Consider the following 23907-nt stretch of genomic DNA (forward strand, 5'->3'; position numbering starts at 1 on the left):
TGAACCGTACGTAGGCTGCCAGGCTCCTCTGTCCATGGGATTCTCCAGGCAAGAATATTGGTGTGGGTTGCCATTTCTTTCTCTGGGGGGGATCTTCCCAGCCCAAGGATCAAACCCTGGTCTCCTGCATTGCAGGCAGATTCTTTACCAACTAAACTACAGTTATTCATAAATTTGTCTTTTGGAAACTGAAGTTTCCAGGCAGAGATGTGGAAGAACTGTTTTCTATGAACGAGATGGTAGCCAGTTAAATTGCCCTTTTCATAGAGAAAATATTTCACTGACAGCCACATGGTTGATTTGTATGTTAATTGTTAGAAGCATGACCAGTTCCTTAGTAAACATGCCTGAGCACTGAATCAAACTAGTTTGTAATTCACTAACATCTGAAAATCTTGTTCATGTGCAAATTCTAGAAAATGCTTATTTATTATTTTTAGCATAAAACGTGAACAATTTTCCTTCAGAAGCAGTTTTTTTTTGTTGTTGTTGCTGTTGTTTTTTCCTTTGTGCGGATTAGGCACCAAACCGTTTATATTCTTAATGAGGATACTGCCCTCCTGCTGCACTAACCCTCAGAACCCAGTTTATCAAGTTCCCTAAAGTATTTACAAAGGCACGTCCTCTTAGCCACCCCTTCCCTACCCCAAACCAAAATAATGACCTGCCAATCTTTCAAACACAGTAAGACAAAATAAACCACCCTTCAGGAAGTAGCGTGACTTCAAAGTAAACAAGTTCAAGACTCCTTGTCTTAATCTTAGGTATTTTGGCTGGAGGGATTAAGTCTTCAGACGTTAGGTGCCCCAACTCTACGTAGCTGAAAAGATCCATCATTTGCAAATACGGTTACAGCTTTCCCGGACCTTTTGCATTAATAGAAGCACACCTTCTAAGTCAATACCTCTCTTTTGAGGGTGGAGGAAGTCTCACATTTAGGTAACAATTGTTTCCGATTATGTGTAAGCAGAAAACTCAACTGGGGAGCCTGCAATTGGCACGGCTTTTTTAAAATAAGAAACTGCCTCACCGCCCCCAAGTGTAGGAAGGTACCAGAAACAGTTTACTGGCCAAGAATAGAAGAGGGGAGTAGAAAAGAGAGATGGATCTGCAAGCAAAAATGATCTCGAGGCGGGGAAATCGAGGGGGGCGGGGGAGACTTAATGCTCTCTGGGATGTGAGCTCGCCCCCAACCGCGGCTTGGAAGTGGAGGGAGGGGGGTTCCTCTGTACAGCGTTCGGAGGGGCCGAGACGATTTCCCACTTAGGGTTGGTGCACTGACTGAAAACATGAACTCCTGAGGATCCTTTCAAGTTAGCGAATCTCTGAGACCTCCACCAGCACCCGCAGGCCCCCACCATCCCGAAAGCAGCCCCCTGCTTCCCGACCCCCCGATCTCAGTCTTCTCGCGACCAGCGTCGTAACTGCGGACTCCAGGACAATCGCTCCGGAGCGCTGGGCTCCGTCCACCGCGTCGGGCGACCCCGGCACCCGGTGCGCCAGTTAAAGCGAGGTTTGCGCAGAAAAGGATAATCCTGAGAGCCGCACCTGGACAAGGATTTTCCGGCTGGTGGTTTGGTTGGGGGAACAGGATTTCCCCATTCAACCAAATTAGACCCAGCCTGGCAGGTGGGAGAGGAGGACCGGCGTCTCCCCATTTCCTCCTCCCGCCCGCGCTCCGTGGCGCGCTTCCACCTGTTGGGGGAAGTCGAGCTGGAGCGCGAGAGGGGCGGCCCTGGCTGCGGCCGGGCGCCAGCGAACTTGGGCGCCGGGGACGCGATGGACGCGCGGCGGCGGAGGGTGGAGGGCCAGCGCGCTCCGAGCCGGCCGTTCCGGGCCGCGGCCGGGCGGGGGAGGGGAGCGCTGGCCCCACGCGAGCCCCGCAGCCCCGCTGGCGGCCCTCCCGCCCGCGCCCGCCCGACCCCCACCTGCCCCCGCAGCTCAGTCACCTGTTTCGCTCTGCGCGACGCCATCGCCGCCCGTGTGGCTGTCGCCGCCCGCTCCCAGGTCCGCCATGGTGCTCCGATGACGCGCCCGGGGAGCCGCTCCGCCCTCTTCCTCGGCTTGGCTCCCGCCGGCCCCCCGCCTCCCGGCCCGCGGACCAGACAGGTGAGCGCGGTCAGGGGAGGGCGGAGGAAGGAGGGAGCGAGCGCTCGCGAGCCCGCGGCGGCCTGCGCCCGGCGCGCCCCCTCGTGGGCAGGTACGGCGTGGCAGCCGCTCCAGCTGACGCGGCTGAGTTTCCGCAACCAGAGCAGCGGGCGGAGTCAGGCAACCTGAGCTGCGAGCTTCTGGTCCCGGCTGCCCGGCTCCTCGAGGTCTGCAGGGGGTTCGGGGACGCTTGGTGGCTCTAGGAACTGGGACGCGCTCAGGATCCGTCGAAGTGAGGCGAGAGCATCCGGAAGGCTCTGTCCCTCTCTGAGCTCCGAGGCAGCCTGATCAGTGTTAGACTCGCCAGGGCTGGGGTTCGTGGTGACAGCCGCCGAAGACTATGATGCCACGTGGAAAGCCGGACTACACCGGCTGGATTCGACTCAGCGGTTCAGTCTTCATCTGCGTTTTAGCACATCACTGCCGACGGCCTGTCTTTTCACCAGGCTTCTGTATCTGATGTTCCCCAGGGCACACAACTTTGTGCCCAGTGATGTAGCTTTTCTTATTCTTGACTTCCGATTAGCAGCTTACCTTGACTCGTGGCTGGCTCCGGAAGACCAGGGGAAAAAGCAGTAGGCAACAATTTCTTTCTTTTTTAAGAAACAGATTATTAGCTGCACAGACATCAATTTCTGCTTTAACAAGCAAATAAACGTTAAGCAACAAATGCTGAGAAAAAAGAAAAAGTAGCCTGTATAAAGGGAAACGTAAAGAAACAAAATGGAGCAGAGATCAGTTCTGCCTGGTTACACAGAGATGCAGTCCCACAGCCTCGGTTGGCTGAACACGAGTCACAAGCTCCCAACAGTTTAAAATCCTAAGGACTTCAGCAGAATCTAGGGGAGCCCAAGCGTGTCTGAGAACAGGGTTGGATTTCTTGGTAGGGTGACAACTCTCACCATCCTTGCATGCACAGCCTGCCACTCTGAGCCCAGGAATGGACTGGTTTTATTTGGTTTACTGGGTCACTGGCTGATTAGGTAGAGGGTTTCATGAAGGGACACGTGCTGCGGTTTGTAGTTATGGATTTTCCCTTGGTGACATTTCTATAGTAGACTAGGCAAACTGATCATTTGGCAGTGTGACCTTCCTAAATCACATTCAGATCACTGTTAGTGCCCTTCTAATCAATGAAAATAAAGCATCAAGTGGATGGAGGTAGTTTTAGACTTCAGCTTGGGTCCAACCAAAGGTATTTTTTAATAAATTAAGTCACCAGGGTTTAAGACACTTTCCTTTGAACATCAGAAAGATTCTGAACTCTCTGAAAGAAAAAGAATCAAGAATCCTCCTTAGGAAAAGGAGGCCATTTGTTTTCAATCTTCTATACTGTTTACTTAAGTGAACCAATGAGTTCTTTCTTTGATTTCCTCCCCTCCCAAAAGTGAAGACTTATTGGTGTGTTTATTTGTATGTGTTTGGTTTTTGTTTCTGTCTGTGCTCATTCCTTCTCCCATTCTTTTGATAACTTACGTTTTAGTTTGTCACAAGTTACACAAAAATAAATGCCAACAAGAAACACACCAAAATGCTGCACTTAGGCCCTGTACAGATTCTCTATTCCAGACCCCGTGCAGAGTCTGTTAACAGAGTGGACTGTCGGGTGACTGTGGGAAGGATCACATCTGTTAAATGTCGCCCCACCACGTTGTATTTCATGTTGCACTTTACTGAGAACACGGAAGCCATCTGTCCTGAGCGCCCACATCCAACTCAAAACCTTGCCGAATCATCATGACTCCCTTTTCCAGGGGAGGAGCTGGATGTCCTCAGGCCACTCACTCTCCCTCCTGCCTCCTCGGAAACCTCATCTCTCCCTTATCCCTACTCCCCAAACGCCTCCCCATTCAAGGGGCTCTGCCCCAACAAATACATTCAGGACTCTCTGATTCTGAAAATTTCATCCTTTGACTTCCCACCCTGCCAAATCTCGTCAGATATTTTGTTCACCAAAGGGGATGAGTATGTGGACCGTGTCCCGCCATCAGCTTATCATCTTTGTTTAACCGACTGTGGTCTTTCTTACCTGTCTATAAAAGCTTTCTTGGTCACAAAATCAAATTCCATTATTTTGATCTGTATTCCCCTAGACTTTCTGCAGCACTCGAGCCTGATTGTTTTCCTCTTGGGTTACCCCACTAGCCTGATGTTTCTCACTCCTCTATGGTCAGTTCTTTTGTCTGTTTTGTGGACTTAAATTCTTCCTCCTTCTCAGCTTGTCCCCAAACCTGCCTCCTCCCCAAATCTTAGGCCATAACCTTTCTATCTCTATTCTGACAGCCCTCACCTACTGTTATCTCCATCCAAATGACTCCTAAATTGAGAATCTATACCCTGACTTCAGTCCTGTCTTCCACCAATACATCCTCAAGGGTCTCTGGAAATTCTAGCATGTTCTCTTTCATGCCCATTCTAGCAGGATGCCCTGACATTAACTCAACAGGTCCCCAGACCAGCACCCCCCACCAAACTTGCCTATTTTTGAATACTCTTACTCATGTAGGTTCAACATCTTCATCACTGCCCAAATCAGGGTTCCAAAATTTTATCAATTCATTGTTTTAATTCCACTCTCTCAATTCATATTGCTCTGTAGCCTCCACTAGACCCTCATTCACATCTTAAACAGTTTCTGAATCGCTCTGTCCAATTTCCATTCCCTCTAATTTACCCAACACAACTTTACCAAGTTAATCTAACACACACACACACACACCATTTCTACATAACTAAATACTAACTCCACTTCCCTCCCTGACCATCCCCCAATTACATCCTGAGCTCTCCTATCCCATTTCCACTTTTCAACTCTATAATTCATATTTCCAGCTAAGTAAGAGTTAAAATGAGTTAAAATTTGTGTATGCTTTAGTGCAATAGGAAAGTTGTTCACTTTCTCTAGAACACCTTGAAAATCTCTTTCTGCCTTTGTTGTTGGAGCTGTTTGCCAGAATGACTTCTCCAGTCCTAAGTAATTTAATACTTCCTTTCTTCCAAGGCCCAGGTTGAGGTCCACCAATCAGTGAGACTTATTCCACCTGCCCTGGGTCTCTTGGCAATCTGGTCCTCTGAACCTCTCCACGGTCTTCTGTACTTGTAATTTGTCCAGCCTTTAACATAGACCAGATGTAGTTTGTTACTGCACATCTGCCTCTTCAATCTGATATGAATGACTTGGTGGCAGGGGCTTCGTCTTCTCTTTCTCTTTAGGTGTCCATAAAGTCTGGAGCCATCAATTATTTGATTTGCTGACAGGCTGCAGATGTCCTCAGTGACACACGTGCCTGCATTCTGAACCGGATGGGCTTCGTGTCTATCTCTCCTGCTGCTACAGCACCTCACACACAGTAGGCCTTCCAGTGGGTTCACAGTTAATCCCTCTTTGCCAAACTGTGTCATGTGATAGCTTGGGAATGAAAGAAACACAATATGCAATAACAGAACCAGGAGAAAGAGGTCAAACTGTGGTATAAAAGAAACACTGGATCTATTTTTGAGTCTGCCCCTGGCACCCATGTGAATCTATTTTGTTACAAACATTTTTCTAGGCTCAGCTCTGGACCTTCACTTTGCTGTAAAGCCTCTCTTGACCCTCTCTGGCAGTTTGATGCAACTATAGCGCTTACTGCATGTACTGTTGTTTCTATTGTTAAATTATCTGTTGTTGTTTAGTTGCTAAGTCACGTCTGATTCTTTTGCAACCCCATGACTGTAGCCCGCCAGGCTTCTCTATCCATGGGATTTACCACGCAAGAATACTGGAGCAGGTTGCCATTTCCCTCTCCAGGGGATCTTCCCAACCCAGGAATTGAACCTGCCTGTCCTGCACTGAAGGCAGATTCTTTACCACTGAGCCACCAAGGAAGCCTTAAATTATCTGTAGAGCTTTGTAAAAAGACCCCTGGGCCCTACCCCAAACCAGTGACAACAGTTTCTCTGAGACGGTGGCATCAATATATATTTCTAAGTGTCCAGATCATGTTAACATGAAGCTGGGTTGAGAATCACTGGCCTTGATCGATGCCAATGGCCTTTCAGTGCAAAACTTTCATGGAAATTGAGCTATAATGGAACTGCCTTCTTTTGTGATTAACGCCCAGAATTCTGAAAAAACCCCAAGGATGCCAGTCTAGGAATATATTATGAACCATATAGGGATAGAGAAACGTTTGCCCATAGATACAGGGTAGGAAATGGCAACCCACTCCAGTATTCTATTCTTGTTGGGATAATCCCATGGACAGAGGAGCCTGTGGCCTGCAGTTTACAGGGTCACAAAAGAGTTGGACACAGCTGAGCTACTAAGCACTACTACTACATAGGGTAGGAGGGAGATCCCAAGAGGAGATTACATCATTAAAGAGTTGGCTCAAGATAGGTAGCTTGATGTGTGTGTATATATATATATACACACACACATACATATATACATATATATATATGGTTTTAAAAGAAGCACTTAACCATTACAGGTGGGGATATGAACTGTGGCTTGATAAACAAGTTCTCCTGTCTTTAAGTGTGAGTGAAATGATTTGTGATTTCATTTACACCTCACCTCCTTCGAGATTTCTCCATAGGACACAGGACTGTTCTCAGGATTGGGGTGGAAGAAAAAAATGCAGCTGTGTTGTTGCAAGTATCAAATAGGAACATACTGGTGAGAACTTTTTGCACACTCTAATGCAATATATAAAACATATACTGTATGTTGATTTTCACTTAGAAATAAAGATGACTACCTGTTTTATTAAAGACTGTTCTATATGGATCAAGTCATGATACAAGATCAGCTCTGTTATTTCTATATTGCATAATAAACACGTTCCTCTGTATTTAAGAAAGTTGTTTATGTCATTCATCCATCTAGGAGCTTCAGACTTCATCCTATTCATGTGGGCAGTCTTATAAAATATAATACATATCCAGCTTAATATAAAAATATTTACCTCAAATATGAGAACTAAAATTAAGGAGAGAGAAAATGCAGGGTTCCCCAGTGGGGTGCTATTTGCAGACCCCTTGAGATACACAGTAGTCATCCAAGGTAACTTGGGGTCTTGAGAAAAAGCCACTGAGTTTCTTTTATTCTGTTTTCCATGTCCTCTCTCTCTTACCACTCAGTAGCCCCAAGGAATGACTTGGACATCAAGTTGCTCTTTGAGTACTTGAAGAGAAGACAGAGTCTATTTAATGTGGGAGCTGAAGGAACAGTTAGAATTTCGACACAGTAATTATCTAGATTGCCAAAACAAAATACAAATGCTTTAGAATTTATCAAAACAGTATTTGAGAGTCTTTTTTACTTTGTAGAGTAGATATGACACAAGGGATAGCTTTAGAACAAGCTAACATTACTAGGATTCAGGCAGGTGCAACTGGTACAGTTCAGTAGTACATAAATGACTCCAACGAATGTACTCTAGACCAGAAACTTAAGTTACAAAATAGAGTTAATATTACAATTAATACAGGTAAGTAAAAACCACTGCTCTCAGATTCTGCACACTTAAAAAAAAACCCATAAACTTTATACAATAATCCAAATCACGCACTTCTACTCAGATGATCAGGGTATAATACAAACACACATAAGCCTAAAAAGTTATGGTCACATTTTGGTTTTGTTCCAGTGATGCACAATCACATGAAATGTTCTATCTGTTTCGTGTGAAATAAACATTTGGCTGAGTTATTATAGCTGCTGAATTAAAAATATTTCCATAAAAATGTTCAGACCAAAATAATCCCAAACATCACAGTGTTTGGGATTATTTTGAGAGTCCTTATAAAGAGTCCTCATGAATCACAGAACAGAAACAGTTAGGAAATTTCAGTGTATTTCATCTATTCTTTTTTTAACACGAGTAAACAAATACTGGATTTAAAGTGCAGCTTCTTTCTCCTGTCCCTTTGATTCTCCCTCCCCTAGAAGAAGATCAGGTCTATATTCATTTTTAGAATCTCCATGGAAAGTTGGAAACAAACTGAGTGACAGTCAAGCCTGTTTGTCTCGGAAGTCAGTGATGGCTTTCCACAGTGTGCACAGCATCCCGCCCCTGTGTAAAGACACAAGAACATGGTGAAGAGAAGGCTTCACTTGAAGCAGCGCCCTTGCAATATGAAAGTGACTTCTTAGTTTTTAGCGGCTCTGATCAGAACATGAAGATCCCAAAGGCTTGTCAGTCCTGATGTATTCTTTTGTATATATTTTCTCCTCACCCCTCCATGCCTTTCCTCTCCACTCCCACAGACAACCAGAGCCCAAAGCATCATTTTAGATTTTCAGCACTTTTGAAATGCATCTTTCTAGAGATAGATAGGAGTAATAATTATGTCTGTGCTTGGCCTGATGGAAACAACAAATTATTGTAAGAAACTGTGTTCAGGTTATACCATGTTATTTGGATGGCAAATCAGCACCTCATCATGGTATTTTTAATAAGTATGATATGATCATGAACCAAATTAGAGCATTTGGTTTAAAATACCAGCTTTAAGATATCTGCATGGTCTTCATCTGATATGTTATCAAGAAATTCTTCTGGCTGATTTGCATTTCCTAAAGTGGACATATTGGTTATTAGTGCTCCCAATAATAGCCTGGTCCAAGCAACTCAGGTTACTCAGAGCAGCTAAGAACTCAAGCACTCTACTCAAGACTGGAGAGCTAGTTAGAGCTAGTTAGCAATCATCTGGGAAGGGACCCAGGCTTCTTGATCTCAGCCCAGTGCTCTTTCCATCATGATGAGACTGAACAGAAAGAAAAGTGGTACCTTAGTCTCAGGCATTTTAAATCATCACGTGTAACATAGTAGAGAACATCCATTAATGAATAATCCTCAGCCAAAAACTGTGGAGAAAGTAAAATACACACAAAAGTAAGATGTCTTTTGCACTTCCATAAGTAGCAAACTATCCATAATGTAAACATTGCAATAATGAAAAATAAATCTAAAAGGAAATTCACTAAAGACAGAATCTTTTGGAATTATTAGAAAAAAGTTCCCCCATTACAAAATAATTACAAAGAATTACATCCACACGACTTCTAGGAGCAGAAAGATGACAAGTGACACAGTACTTCTGAATGGTCTTCTGATGAATAGGTAAGACTTGCTTGTAATTACATCTGCTGCTTATAAGATAATGTTTGTATTTAAAAGGTTTAGTGCCTTGTAGCTTAATTTTTTCCCAGTGGGTAAAATGTGTTGTTTACACTTCATTTTGGAAAACTTTCCAATACTTAGTACAAATTCAGAGTCCTGAATTTAAATGAAGCTTTTTATTTTAAATCTTTCAAAAAGGTCAGTGATTTAGTGTGTCATCAATGACTACTCCTTAATTTTTATTTGAGTCTAAGTTAGAGGGGAAAATATTTTGGAAAATTTGATTGGATAAATTTTTCCCAAAGATGAGAAACTCCTTTTAATTTTTGTAATTTGCTTGCAGATTTCTAAGGAGACTCCTAAGTTTTATTAAGCAATCTAATAAATTATCAAGCCAAAAGAAATTCATCTTTTTTCTTAGTCATTTAAAAAATTTAAATACAAAACTGAAATCAACATAATATTAAAATAAATAATATTAAATACATAAATAGTATTAAAATAAATATTTCCTATTTATATAAACTATTTATTTCTATAATAGAAATATAACCTCTTACTGCACATATATGTGATCTTACAACATAAAGAAATCTATTCATGCTAACTACAAAAGTTCCCTATATAATATAGTTTGTATTGAAAGTGTTTGTTTCTGATATAAGTTCAGTAACTAGTCTATTTCATTAAGTAACAATAAATAGCTGCTGCCCAGTGGAATCTAAGAATGTCACATAAGAATTTAAGAGTTAAAAAACAAGAGAAAGAATGAGAAGCGGAAGAATTTTTCCTTTTAGTTCTTGTCTTGATTTTTCCTCTTCTTTATTTTCAATGAAACAGCACAAAAATCCTTATGGGTTCTGGACCACAGAGCTTTTTTCTGCCTCACTGTTTCTGTCCTCCACCCCAAATGGTTTTCCCTTTTTGTCTTTCCCCCATACCAGAACAGACATACAGTTTATTCCTAAGCATTCCTTTAGATTCCAGCTTGCCAATTATCTTTTCAAAGAACCTTCCCCAACTTCTCCCTCCCTCTGTCTCCTAATACCTGATAACCTTTCCTTTACAGATTTGACCAGGACATAATTATATTTGTACATGTGGAATTCTTTGATTATCGTCTGCCTACCCTAGTCTATGAGCCTCAGGAAGGCAGGGCTGGGTCAGTTTCTCACCAGTGTATCCCCCGTGCCTGGCACATAGTAGGCACTCAGCATTAGGAAAGTAGTGAAAAAATGTTTGTCTCATGGAATGTTTTCTTTACCCGACTTATAGTGTCTTCATCGGCTCCATTTTCTCTCAGCCAGTCAGTAAGTTCAGAATCTTCAGTGTTTGTGCCAGGAGAACTGGAGTGACACACAGGCAACCCAGGAATATCTAGAACAGAATTGGGGTTGGGGGATAAGGAGGGACATTCTTAGCTTCAGAGGTCATTTGATAGTCAACATTTACTGATACTTTAACAGACTTTTCTCCATCACAGGATAATTAATAGAAACCATTGAGATCGGCAGTCTACAAGATAATATAAATCAAGCTCCTTAAGGCTGCTTAATATACTAGTAAATGGAGGGTCACTAACAATAATTAATGATACTTCCACCTTGTGGTTTCGTATCAATTTTATAGCCTCAGAATAAAATGATGCATCAAAATTATACCGTGTGTTTTTCAGGCAACAAAGATGAGCATAATTAGCAGAGAACCATATAATTATAATAATCTCTTTTTCCACTAGTTGCAATAATGTGGAAGGACCTTATATCTGAACAAAAAATAATGACTTTTATTTTCCTCTAAATGGGCTAAATAAGATTGCCTAAAGATTATCTTTCATCCCCAATTTCTCACAGAATAGATTTCTTTAAAGTTCCAATTTATGACTTAAAAAAAAAAAACCAGATATAATTGACAAAACATTTTATTAGTTTAAAGTATATTCAACTTATGACTTGCTATTGCTTTATCTTTATTCTACTTAAGCCTTGTCAAATTGTAAAACACTAGAATACACAGAATACAAATGCAAAATGACCAAAATAGTATTATATTATTCTAGTAATTTCACTGTGAAATCCTTAAAAAGAAATAAAGACAAAAAAATGGAGATCCCTATTTACCTCAATAGTATATAATCTCAGGAAAAGATAATTATGAATCATTTTTACTGTACATATAAGAAATAATGGTTTGCTACAATTAAGAATTGGATATTTTTGTACAGCAATTTCTGCTTGTAGTTGTGGTACAAGCGACAGATGCTGAAGAAGCCATGACATAAAGTTTGCCTGTTGACTTTCTAGTTTTCTGTGGGAGTTTGGCTGAACAATATTACTTTAAAATTTTCTGCTATTCACCTATTGGCTGGGACTTAAGCTTCAGGTGTTTAATTTCTTGGTCTTTCTCTTCAATAGCTTGATGAAGGAGTGCTTGTAATTCTTTCTCTTTCTGAACCAATTCTTCCAGTAATCTGCAGAAGGAAATTATATTGGTTGACAGGATAATAAAGTGGGAGCAGCCACAGAATGACCTTCTAGACAAAGGTTCTCAAGCTGTAATGAACACAGACATCCTGGGGTTTTATTGAAATGCAGATTCTGATCCAGCAGATGGCTGGGGAGCAGGGTTGGTTAGGAAGCTTTGAGTTTCTACATATGTAATAAGCTCCCAGACCCACAGACATCCAAGTTGAGCAAAGCTCTAGAAAGTGTGCTTCCAGACAAGAATTTAAAACTTGCACCCCTAATTGGCTGATTCAGAAATGTTGTTCTGTTTCCTTTTATGACCATAATGGCAAACAAATTTATATACGGTGTTTACCTGCATAGCCCCTCATCAAAAAAGTTGGTCAACACCGGTAATACAATAGGCAATGAGTGCAAAGAAGAAAGGTACTCACTTCCTTTTAAACTATGAAAATTTGAGAAGTAACTCTTCCCTGGTGGTTCAGACAGTAAAGAATCTGCCTGCAATGCAGGAGACCTGGGTTTGATTCCTGGGTCAGGAAGATCCCCTGGAGAAGGGAACGGCAACCCACTCCAGTATTCTTGCCTGGAGAATTCCATGGACGGAGGAGCAAAGCATTGGATATGACTGAGTGACTAACACTTTTACTTCACAACTATAGAGGAGGTCACCAACAGTACCTGGCACATAATCAGTCCTCAGTAAACGTTAATGAAGATTGCTTGGGTTGTTGTGTTTGTTACTGTTATTTTTCTGCCTTCTAAGGGGAGCAATGAACTGAGTAAAATGACAGCTGTGTTCCTGGTACATTCAGTTCCCCATTGGTATCTGATACATTCTCCAAAGAAATAAGGAGAAGTATTATTTTACATCTTCAATTTCACTTTTCACTTTCATGCATTGGAGAAGGAAATGGCAACCCACTCCAGTGTTCTTGCCTTGAGAATCCCAGGGACGGGGGAGCCTGGTGAAAGGTTCACTGCACAACCAACAGCCAAGTAGTAACCTATTCACCATTCCCATTACTAGGGAAACATTCCAAGTTGTGAACAGAGATGTTCTGAGTTTTTAGAAAACTATCTTTGAGTAACTTGAATTCAGAATTGTAATACTTTAAGATAGATGGGGAAACAATGGAAACAGTGACAGACTTTATTTTCTTGGGCTCCAAAAATCACTGCAGATAGTAACTGCAGCCATGAAATTAAAAGATGCTTGCTCCTTGGAAGAAAAGCTATGACAAATCTAGACAGCATATTAAAAAGCAGAGACATTACTTTGCTGACAAAGTGAAAGTGAAGTTCATCAGTCATGTCGACTCTTTGTGACCCCGTGGATTGTAGCCCCCCAGGCTCCTCTGTCCATGGGATTTTCCAGGCAAGAATGCTGGAGTGGGTTGCCATTTCCTTCTCCGGGAGATCTTCCCGACCCAGGGACTGAACTTGGGTCTCCTGCATTGCAGGTAGACTCTTTACTGTCTGAGCCACCAAAAAAATCCATAGAGTCAAAGCTATGGTTTTTCTAGTAGTCATGTATGGATGTGAAAGTTGGACCATAAAGAAGACTGAGCACCAAAGAATTGATGCTTTTGAACTTGGTGACTCTTGAGCATCCCTTGGACTGCATGGAAATCAAACCAGTCAATCCTAAAGGAAATCAACCTTGATTATTCATTGGAAGAACTGATGCTGAAGCTGAAGCTCCAGTACTTTGGCCACCTGATGCAAAGAACTGACTCATTTGAAAATACCCTGATGCTGGGAATAATTGAAGGCAGAGGAGAAGGGGATGACAGAGGATGAGATGGTTGGATGGCATCACTGACTCAATGGACATGAGTTTGAGCAAACTCCAGGAGATGGTGAAGGACAGGGAAGCCTGGCGTACTGCAGTCCATGGGGCTGCAAAGAGTAGGACATGACTGAGTGACTGAACAACAAATATAATTATGTATAAGATCATCAAGGTACATTGTTTCATGGCTCTTAACAATCTCTATTTGTTTTACTTTCTAAGTATTGATAGATTTAACTCAGGACCAGATTCCATTCCAAAAGCTTGTTTCTGCTTCAGTTGACATGGTCTGAAGGCAGCACAGCCCAGCTGGAGACAGCCCTGGGCCTGTATCCTGGTTCAGCCATAAGCTTTCTGTGTTAACCCTGACAAATGACTGAATGCCTCTGGGCTTCAGTTTTCTCATTTGTAAAAAGGAAAAGTAGAACTTTCTGGAGGATTTACTGTAATCATTGATGAGAATCAGCATAGGTAGAATGCCAAACACAGTGTTTGGCCTTTAAGAAGGGCTGTCTGTTCTCTGCTGCAGACTCAGGCACTGGACAAGAGGCCTCCCAGGGTTCATTAGGGTTTGTCTCCCTGACCTCCAGGTTCCACCCCTTTCCCACAGGACAGAGACATGGGAGGCTATCAGGTAGAAGAAACGGTTATAGTAGAGTTCAGTTCAATTCAGTTCAGTCACTCAGTCGCGTCCGACTCTTTGTGACCCCGTGGACTGCAGTACGCCAGGCCTCCCTGTCCATCACCAACTCCTGGAGTTTACTCAAACTCATGTCCATTGAGTCAGTGATACCATCCAACCATCTCATCCTCTGTCATCCCCTTCTCCTTCCGCCTTCAATCTTTCCCAGCATCAGAGTATTTTCCAGTGAGTCAGTTCTTTGAATCAGCTGGCCAAAGTATTGGAGTTTCAGCTTCAGCATCAGTCCATCCAATGAATATTCAGTACTGATTTCCTTTAGGATGGACTGGTTAGATATCCTTGCAGTCCAAAGGACTCTCAAGAGTCTTCTCCAACACCACAGTTCAAAAACATCAATTCTTCGGCACTCAGCTTTTTTCATAGTCCAACTTTCACATCCATACATGACTACTGGAGAAACCATAGCTATGACTAGACGGACCTTTGTTGGCAAAATAGGTGAGTAGGTGAGACAAAAAGAAAACAGTGGGAGGCAGACAGAGACAGTGGTTATAGGAAGACAGCTTGTTTAAAGACAACTGTGGAGTAAACAGTGTACACTTAAATGGATTAGGCAGTAGAAATGAAAGAAGGAAAGAAGGAGAGGATTAAGGGAGACTTATCTACTCCAACACAAATGGTATTCAGAGAAAGTTTCAGCAAGCTCGTATGAACTTTTAATTTGGCAATTTTTGGTCTGGTATATATTTTTGTCTTTCATGCTAATTTACAGTATGAATAGCGATAGTATTCATACTGCAGTGTTCTTACTGCTTTTCTCAAAGAACACACAGTGAAATTTTCTAGAATTTAACTACATCTATCTAGACTATGGGCTTCCCCAGTGACTCAGCCATAAAGAGTCTGCCTGCAGTGCAGGAGCCGCAGGAGACCCTGGGTCAGAAAGATCCCCTGGAAGAGGGCATGGCAACCCACTCCAATATTCTTGCCTGAAGAATTCCATGGACAGGGAGAGGAGCCTGGCGGGCTATGGTCCATAGGGTCACAGAGAGTTGGACATGACTGAAGCAACTTAGCACGCACGCATTTAGACTATGTATTTCCTTTTTATCCTAAAAGCCAGAACTTAACATTGGAAGCAAAGCACTGACAGGCCACCTCATTTGTCCCAAATCCAGCCTTCAAAATTATTTATTTTTAGGCCATATCCAGTCCATCAGTTTTGTTTTCACTTAGTCTTCTGTTAATAGGGAAATCCTTTGAAACCAAGGCAATTGACTGCCTCTCTGTGCCAGAAAAATTTGGCAAGGATCAGCCATGAGGTCAATTTTTTAACTCAAATAGGTGAGGGTGGGGAGCTGGGTTGGTGGGTAATTCCAGAATTGCAGGAAAGGGAAATCAGATAACAAGTCAGCTCCTCCTGAGTTAGATTTTAACTACTTCTGCAATATCGTCCCAATTCCTTATGTGAAATGAATTATTTTCAGAACATTTTAGGTAAGCATATACTTTATATTTAAGTAAAACATGCTTCCTAAAGCTATTTTGCTACTTTCTACTATTTAATATTATTGATGATCGAATAATCAAGAGCTGGATAGATATTCATCAGTGATTATCCTAAATATAAACTTACTATTTCTAACCTGAGGACTATACCCTTTCCTAAAAATACATTAACATTTCCTCAAGTTTATTTTGCAATATATGTACATCTGTATATCAAGTAATATTCAACTGAAAATTACAAGGACCGGTGTAGACATGACCCGCCCCTTGTTGGCACCTGTCCTAATGCAGCCGCCCTTTCTTTACATCCCTACGTGAAGTGAATGTTGTGCCCTGTCTCACTTTTCTAGGGCTGATGGAGGAGCTGTGGGAGATTCTACTAGAAAAAGAAAAAAAGGAGGCCAGTAACCATAGAGATTTCACACATATGCGTGTAAATACATAGAAAACATAAATGAGTGGCCTTTGTAAGAACTGCAACAACATCCTAATGTAATCAAGACATGGTAATTCCTGTGGGCAGATGTGGGGAGCAGGACCTTAGCTATCTGATACCCTCAGGAAAGAGATGTGAAGAAAGCAGCCGGGGAAGGGCAGTGGCCAGGGACCACGGGTGGAGCAAGCATGGTGGACAGATGATGGGGACCATGGGGGTGGTAAGTCAGGGTAATGCAAATGGGCCGAGGAGAGAAGGAAGAGGCTGCACTTAGGAGAGGCATGTTCTATTGACATAAGCCAGGGTAAGTACACAGAAGGTTCAGGAGCCAGAGGAGCAAATGTACTGGCTCACTGGTAAATAAAGTAGCTTTACTGTCTGGAAGCCGTGGGCAGAGTTGGGTGGGTGGCGGGACCTAAACAGTCATGAGTGCACTCTCCTCCTCCAGAAATCAGAGAAAGGTATGAAAACACAACTCCCTTCAGGACTGGGTGCCAGAGAGTAAATTAAAGAGAAGTGACTAAAGTCAACAGCTGCTCTAATGGATGGAGAATCATAATGGGACTATTGCTTGAGTGAAACTGAAAGTTGCTCAGTCATGTCCGACTCTTTGCAGTCCATGGAATTCTCCAGGCCAGAATACTGGAGTGGGTAGCCTTTCCCTTCTCCAGGGGATCTTCCCAACCCAGAGACTGAACCCACGTCTCCCACATTGCAGGCGGATTCTTTACCAGCTGAGCCACAAGGGAAGCACAAGAATACTGGAATGGGTAGCCTATCCCTTCTACAGTGGATCTTCCCAACCCAGGAATTGAATCAGGGTCTCCTGCATTGCAGGTGGATTTTTTACCAACTGAGCTAGGAGGGAAGCCCATATTGCTTGAGAAGAGGAGGAAATGAAGGACGTGAAGATTTAAATGAAATCTTAGGAAAGACTCCAATTCTTTTCCACTAAGTAACAGGTAGGAAGTAAAGAGGTGGGTTTCAGAGGACAAGACTGGGAAAAGGGAACTTCCCTGTTGGTCCAGTGGTTAAGAATCTGCTTGCAGTGCAGGGGACATGGGTTTGATCCCTGGTGAGCGAACTAAGATCCCACATGTAGTGGGGCTACTAAGCTAAAGAGTTCGCACACCACAACTACTGAGGCCATGTATCGCAACAAGAGATCCCACGTGACCCAACAAAGATTCCATGTGCAGCAACTGAGACCTGATGTTGCCAAATAAATAAATCAATTTTTTTAAAAATCCAGGATACAGAACAAGAAAGCCACTTTCCCTTTATTCAGAAAGATTTCTGTATGTAAACTGTAGAAGCTAAGTATGGATTTACTGAATCATGCAACTAAAATTCAAGTTTCTAAATATAGGATGAGGTTGGTTGGTACTACTCATACAAGCTTGGTATTCAAGCTTATTAAGAACCCAAACTTACGACCAGAAATAAAATATTTTTATCTTCCTGGTGAATAACTTGGATTTTCAACTAAGGTTTCTAAATATTTGAACAATGTTTATTGATTCACTCCAAAAATAGAAATAATAAAAAAGTTTTCCCTGTCAACCCAAAGTCATAAAGTCAGTTTACCACATGTCAACGGTAACCAGCACAGGAAGCTATAAATCATAAAGATTCAGACCTTGAACTGTGTCAACATCTTGTGAAGCACAAGGACATTATTTCCTGTTCACTTAATAACCTGATCATGTGAGTTCTGTGTTATCAAATTCACAAAGAAAAATTAAACTCCAGATATGATACAGCATATTAAAAATAAAATCATAAATGTGGTCAGTGGATCATCATTTTAAGGTTCTAAAATGAAAAACTTTTGAACCATTAGTTTTCTCTCTTTAAGAACAGAGCTCTTCCTCTCCTGAAAGAACCTGATATTCCAAGTCATGGGTCTCAATATCACAGACTCTCTTCTTGTCTTTCAGCTATCTACTGGATGGTACATGTTGCTCTGAGCCTGCATCCCAAACAGTCTATGAGGTTACAACTAAGTTACTCTGAAAATCTTAGTGCAGTGATCAAAGAAGAGGTGCTGAAGGACTGAACTGGGAGAAGCAGAAAACATATTTGACTGAAGAGGCTAAAATGAAACTCTCATTTTAATAAAGAATGAAATCAAGGTTATATGAATGGGAAAAAGGAATTACCTTATGTATATTCTGTGGACCAATCTTTAAGGTAGACTCCAAGCACATGCACTTATATAAAAGTAAGAAAAAAGAAACCCACTCACATTGGAATAGGCCTTACCTATTTGTTTCTATTTTCATCCTTCCAAGTTGTACATTCAGTGATCGGTGAGCACTCTGGGAGTCATGGGATACAGTAGAACTGAGCGTGCTCACCCCTGAGGTGGCCACCGCGTCTTCAAGGACTGCATGAGGTCTTCGGACAGTTTGATTTGAAGGCCGTTCATCATGGTCACCTTCTGCATCCAAGTCTTCTTGATCGGCAGTATCACTCTCAGATGCAAGGCTGAAATGTGGCCTCAGTTCTATTAAGCATATGATCAACAACAATCTTAATGAAATAAGAATGACTGCCTTAATTTCTTAAGACATGAATGTCATCTCCCCTGCTATCAATAAGGTGTATTCCCAACTGCTTTTCCAAAAGTGAGGATGGATTGCTGCACATTATTTCAGATTTGTTCTTCCAGCAGACTTGCAAAATTCATAAGATATGTAAACTCAGAATGATCTAACTCAAACAGAAGAAAAATGTTCACACAGCACATAAGATACGTGGGAAATCTGTTAAAATCAGATAGGCAATTGTGTAAAAACCTGTTAAGAATATGAAAATTTGTTTATCCAATTAAAATTCATAGTTTTGATTCTGTCAACTATTAACTCACTTAGAAAATGAGGAAAGTGAGATATAGTGAGATTGTATAAACAAAAGTAGGAAGACAGAATGCTTTTTGCTTGTAACATTCAAAATGTGTGGAGGTGGGAGGGGCAAGTACTGAAAACACACACACATTCTTTATATTCATTCTAGCAGGCCTATCTGCTTTTGACTTTTTGACTATTAGGTTAATTTTTAGTGTGTGTCCTACGCTAACCTACTGACTCACCACTAAGATTTAAAGTACAAAAGTTACAAGTCTCCAGTTTAAACAGACTGTAGGCCAAGAGTTCATCTGCAGGTCACTTCAGAATTGGGATGATACCTTCTGATGGGAAAAACCATTATACGTTGTGATTAGGTTCTCAAAATGGGCCCCCCAAAAGGAATTACATTCTTAATTTAAGTAAAATCAGGGTAACAGAAATATTGGACTTGGCTCCATATGCTATGACACATGAAACTTTTATTTTCAAAGAAACATTCTTTAAATTCTATAATTCTTTACAATTTTCAAAAGTTTCACACGTATTTCATATAATCCTAGAATGACCCTTATTTTCCCTGTACCCCTGTACTGCCCCTTTCCCATTCCCTCTACCCACTGGTAAATACTAATTTGTTCTCTGTATCAGTGTTTTATTCACTAGCTTGTCTTTTTTAGATTCCACATATAAATGATATCATACAGTGTTTGTCTCTGTCTGACTTTACTTCAGCATAAGGTTCTTCAAGTCCATCCATGTCATGTTGCTGCAAAGAGCACAATTTCATTCCTTTTTATGGCTGAGTAGTATCCCATCACCAGAGAAGGCAATGGCAACCCACTCCAGTACTCTTGCCTGGAGAATCCCATGGAGGGAGGAGCCTGGTGGGCTGCAGTCCATGGGGTCGCTAAGAGTCGGACACGACTAAGCGACTTCACTGTCACTTTTCACTTTCATGCACTGGAGAAGGAAATGGCAACCCACTCCAGTGTTTTTGCCTTGAGAATCCCAGGGACAGGGGAGCCTGGTGGGCTTCTGTCTACGGGGTTGCACAGAGTTGGACACGACTGAGGCGACGCAGCAGCAGCAGCAGCAGCAGCAGCAGCAGCAGCAGCAGCAGCAGCAGCAGCAGCAGCAGCAGTATCCCATCACAGACACACATTTACACACACACCACATCTTCTTTATGTGTTAAAGGACACTTAGGTGGTTTCCATAACTTGGCAACTGTAAATAATGCTGCTATGAACATTGGAAAAAGTGTATTTTTTCAAATTAGTGCTTTTGTTCCTTTCCAATATATACCCAGGAGTGAAGCTGATGGGTCATATGATATTTTTAGTTTTTTGAGCCATCTCTATACTGTTCTCTATAGTAGCTGCAACAGTTTACATTCCCACTAGCAGTGTAGCAGGGTTCTTTTTTCTCCACATCCTTGCCAACATTTGTTATTTGTATTCTTTTTAATGCTAGCCATTCCCACAAGTCTGGGGTGATATCTCATTATGGGCATGTGGAGCTTTCATTAGATCACAGAACCCACCAAGAATCTGACGAGAGCCATGCAGAAAAGAAGCACATTCAGACAGCATTTTCCCTGTTTCTTGAGGGCTCACTGACTCCCTGAAGCCAATTCTGAGAGTCCATGAACCACCGCTGAAGAGCCCCTGTGTTGGGGGAGGGCGCCAGTGGGAGTGATGGAAGACCCCTCCCACTACTCTAACATAGCTGCTACAGCAATGCAGCCAAAGGGCCAATTCATTGCCAAATCCTCCAGGGAACTGTTCGGTCTTTGCCTTATTGACCTGTGTTTGGTATAATGTCCTTAAACTTCATCCATGCTGTTGCACGTGTCAGACTTTCCTTCCTTTTGAAGGCTGTGTAGTACTCCATTGTTTGCATATTCCACACTTTGTTTATCCATTCATCTATCAATGGACACTTGTGTTGCTTCTACTTCTTTACTATTGTGAATAATGCTGCTGTGAACTTGGGTGGGCAATTATCTATTTGAGATCCTGCTTTCAATTCTTTTGAATATATACCCAAAAGAACATATGGTAATTTTTATTTTTTTTGAGGAGCCACATATTGGTTTTCCATAGTGACTGCACCATGTTATAGTCTCACCAACAGTGCACAAAAGTTCTAATTTCTCCACATCCTTACCCTTTATCTCTTAAGGTTAGCCAAACTCCACCTCTATTCTGCTGTCTGCACCATCGCCTTTCTCCTTCCAAAATTCTATTTCCTAGTTCATCTATAGTATTCTTTGTGTTAGTCGCTCAGTTGTGTCTGACTCTTTGCAATACCACAGACCGTAGCCTGCCAGACTCCTCTGTCCATGGGATTTCTCAGGCAAGAACACTGGAGTGGGTTGCCATTTCCTTCTCCAGGGGATCTAGAACCCGAGTTTCCCGCATTGCGGGCAGACTCTTTACTGTCTGAGCCACCAGGGAAACCCTTTTGTCTTCATTCTGTGTATTAGCTGTAGGTATAACTCAAAATCAGGTGTTTAATTTACATAAACCTGCTACAGGGGCTGAGCCATATTAGCTTCATAAAAAATGTTGGCAGAATGGAAGTTATCTTACTAGGATTGACTCCAGGATTATTTATAAGGGAACAAAATAGTGAAAAAAAATCTTTAAAAATAAGAGGACTTCCCTGGTGATCCAGTGGCTAAGACAGCACTCCCAATGCATGGAGCCCGGGTTTAATACCTGGTTGGGGAACTAGATCTCATGTGCTGTATAACTAAGACCTGGCATTGCCAAATAAATATTTTTTAAAAAATGATTATACAGAGTGAAGTAAGCCAGAAAGAAAAACACCAATACAGTAATACTAACACATATATATATGGAATTTAGAAAGATGGTAATGATGACCCTGTATGCAAGACAGCAAAAGAGACACAGATGTGTAGAGTGGACTTTTGGACTCAGAGGGAGAGGGAGAGGGTGGGATGATTTGGGAGAATGGCATTGAAACATGTATACTATCATGTAAGAAATCAATTGCCAGTCTATGTTCGATGCAGGATGCAGGATGCTTGGGGCTGGTGCACAGGGATGATCCGGAGGGATGATGTGGGGTGGGAGGTGGGAGGGGGGTTCATGTTTGGGAGCTCATGTACACGTGGCGGATTCATGTCAATGTATGCCAAAACCAATACAGTATTGTACAGTAAAATAAAGTAAAAATAAAAATTAAAAAAAAAATAAGAGAGTTCAATCTATATTAAATTAGAGCAAGAATAGGCCTTTTTAAATTTTCTAAATTTTTTTCTTATGGTCTCTAAACTGAAAATTTAAAGACAATTTTAAAGGTTTATTATCTTATTGAATATAATCTCACTTTAGGAGAGGGAAAATTTCTAATACTTATTATTACATTTAAATGTTCCCTTACATTCCTCTAACTCTGTACACTTTAAATGACCATATGTCATCATTTTACTTATGTGCCAAGGACTAAAAGTTTTTCTCAATAATTTGAAGAAAGTAGAAAACTATAAGTGAATACAGTGGTTTGTTATTTTGATCTTTCATGATGGCTTCCTGAGGACATATCATCAAATTAGATATTGTAAAACATGCAAATAAGAGAGAGCATCCGGTCTTGATCCTCCAAAAGAAACAACCTAAAGGAGAACTAGGGCAAATATACACAAGAGTCATGAAAGCATATGCAAAGATAACGTGGAATTGCAAGTACAAATGAATTCAGCTTGACTATCTTAGATGCTCTCAGTTATACACCTAGCTACATATATAATTCACAGGTACATGTATTAAGAGTGCTAAGGGGTAAGTAAAGTATATTTGCAATGACTAAACCTAGTGTGGGGCTTACTCATGGATGGATTCAAGGAGATGGAAGGGCCTAGGCAGGTTCTGGAGGAGGGGAAAGCCTTGAGGTGGAGAAAGGGGAAGAGGTACTTGAGAGAAGTGAAATGTTAGTTGCTCGGTCATGTCCAGCTCTTTGCAACCCGAAGGGCTGTAGCCCATCAGGCTCCTTTGTCCATGGAGTTCTCCAGGCACGATTACTAGAGTAGGTAGCCATTCCCTTCCTCAAGGGATCTTCCCAACCTAGAGATCGAACCTGGATCTCCTGTATTGCAGGTGGATTTTTTACTGTCTGAGCCACCTGGGAAGCTTAAGAGAAGGAAGCACAAATGAGCTCTCTGAGGAGAATGGAAAGCAGGAACAGTCAGGACAGAGCCAAGTGTCATGAGAAAGGCAGGGACTGAGGGGACTCTGGAATGAATGGACAGCAATTAAGCCCATGTGTTGGAAACTAAAGGGAGTGCATGTTTCCAAAACACAAGAGAGGATCAAACAGCAATATGATCCCCACCTCCCCTCACGCCCACTCCACCCCAACTGGCAGCCACATCAGAGGAAAATAACCAGACCAAGCTTCTTTAACACATGGTAGGATCACAATACTTGTCAGTGCGGTGTACGATCCCTGCATTAAACACTGCATGTAGTTTGGGGTGCTGGTCATTTTATATTAATGTGGACACGGGGCATGGGACTGATTCAGCTTAACAACTGGGAGTAACACCAAGGACTCTAGCAGTTTAAACAGTTAGAGCTCCCATCAGAAGTGTGCCTGCACTGTGCATTCTCTCTGCCTTAGCTGGGCCAGCACGGTCTCAGGCTCAGAATTTTGCCATCTGGTCACCCACAACCAGCCTGTACTTGAAGAGTAATGAAAGATAGTGTTACCAATAACCCACAGGCTGATCCTTGAAGACAAGTGGTAAAAGAGTCTGAGAGAAAAAAAAAGAAACTCATATGGGGTTTACTCAGTACTCTCTGTTCTGTGTGTTCTTTTCCAGAAGAAAGAAGATGGAACATTTTCTTATTTTTCCTTTTCATTTTGAAATAATTTTGGAATAACAGAAAAGTTGCAAAAAACAGTACAGAGAGTTCC

At 41.9% G+C, this 23907-nt stretch overlaps 1 protein-coding gene across 1 annotated transcript in view; it reads right to left on the reverse strand.

The window, feature by feature from the left end:
* Positions 1-7650: 7650 nt before the first annotated feature.
* MAP3K5 (mitogen-activated protein kinase kinase kinase 5) overlaps positions 7651-23907 on the reverse strand; it is a 227169-nt gene continuing 210912 nt past the window's right edge. Inside the window, exons 26-30 of the mRNA XM_052645679.1 lie at positions 18374-18617; positions 11618-11730; positions 10525-10637; positions 8928-9004; positions 7651-8210 (exon numbers count right to left, since the gene is read on the reverse strand). Coding sequence (XP_052501639.1) covers positions 8150-8210; positions 8928-9004; positions 10525-10637; positions 11618-11730; positions 18374-18617 — 608 coding nt within the window. The 3' untranslated portion in view covers positions 7651-8149. The remainder of the gene's footprint in view (positions 8211-8927; positions 9005-10524; positions 10638-11617; positions 11731-18373; positions 18618-23907) is intronic.

Source organism: Budorcas taxicolor, chromosome 9 (assembly GCF_023091745.1).
Source record: "Budorcas taxicolor isolate Tak-1 chromosome 9, Takin1.1, whole genome shotgun sequence".
NCBI classification, from domain to species: domain Eukaryota; kingdom Metazoa; phylum Chordata; class Mammalia; order Artiodactyla; family Bovidae; genus Budorcas; species Budorcas taxicolor.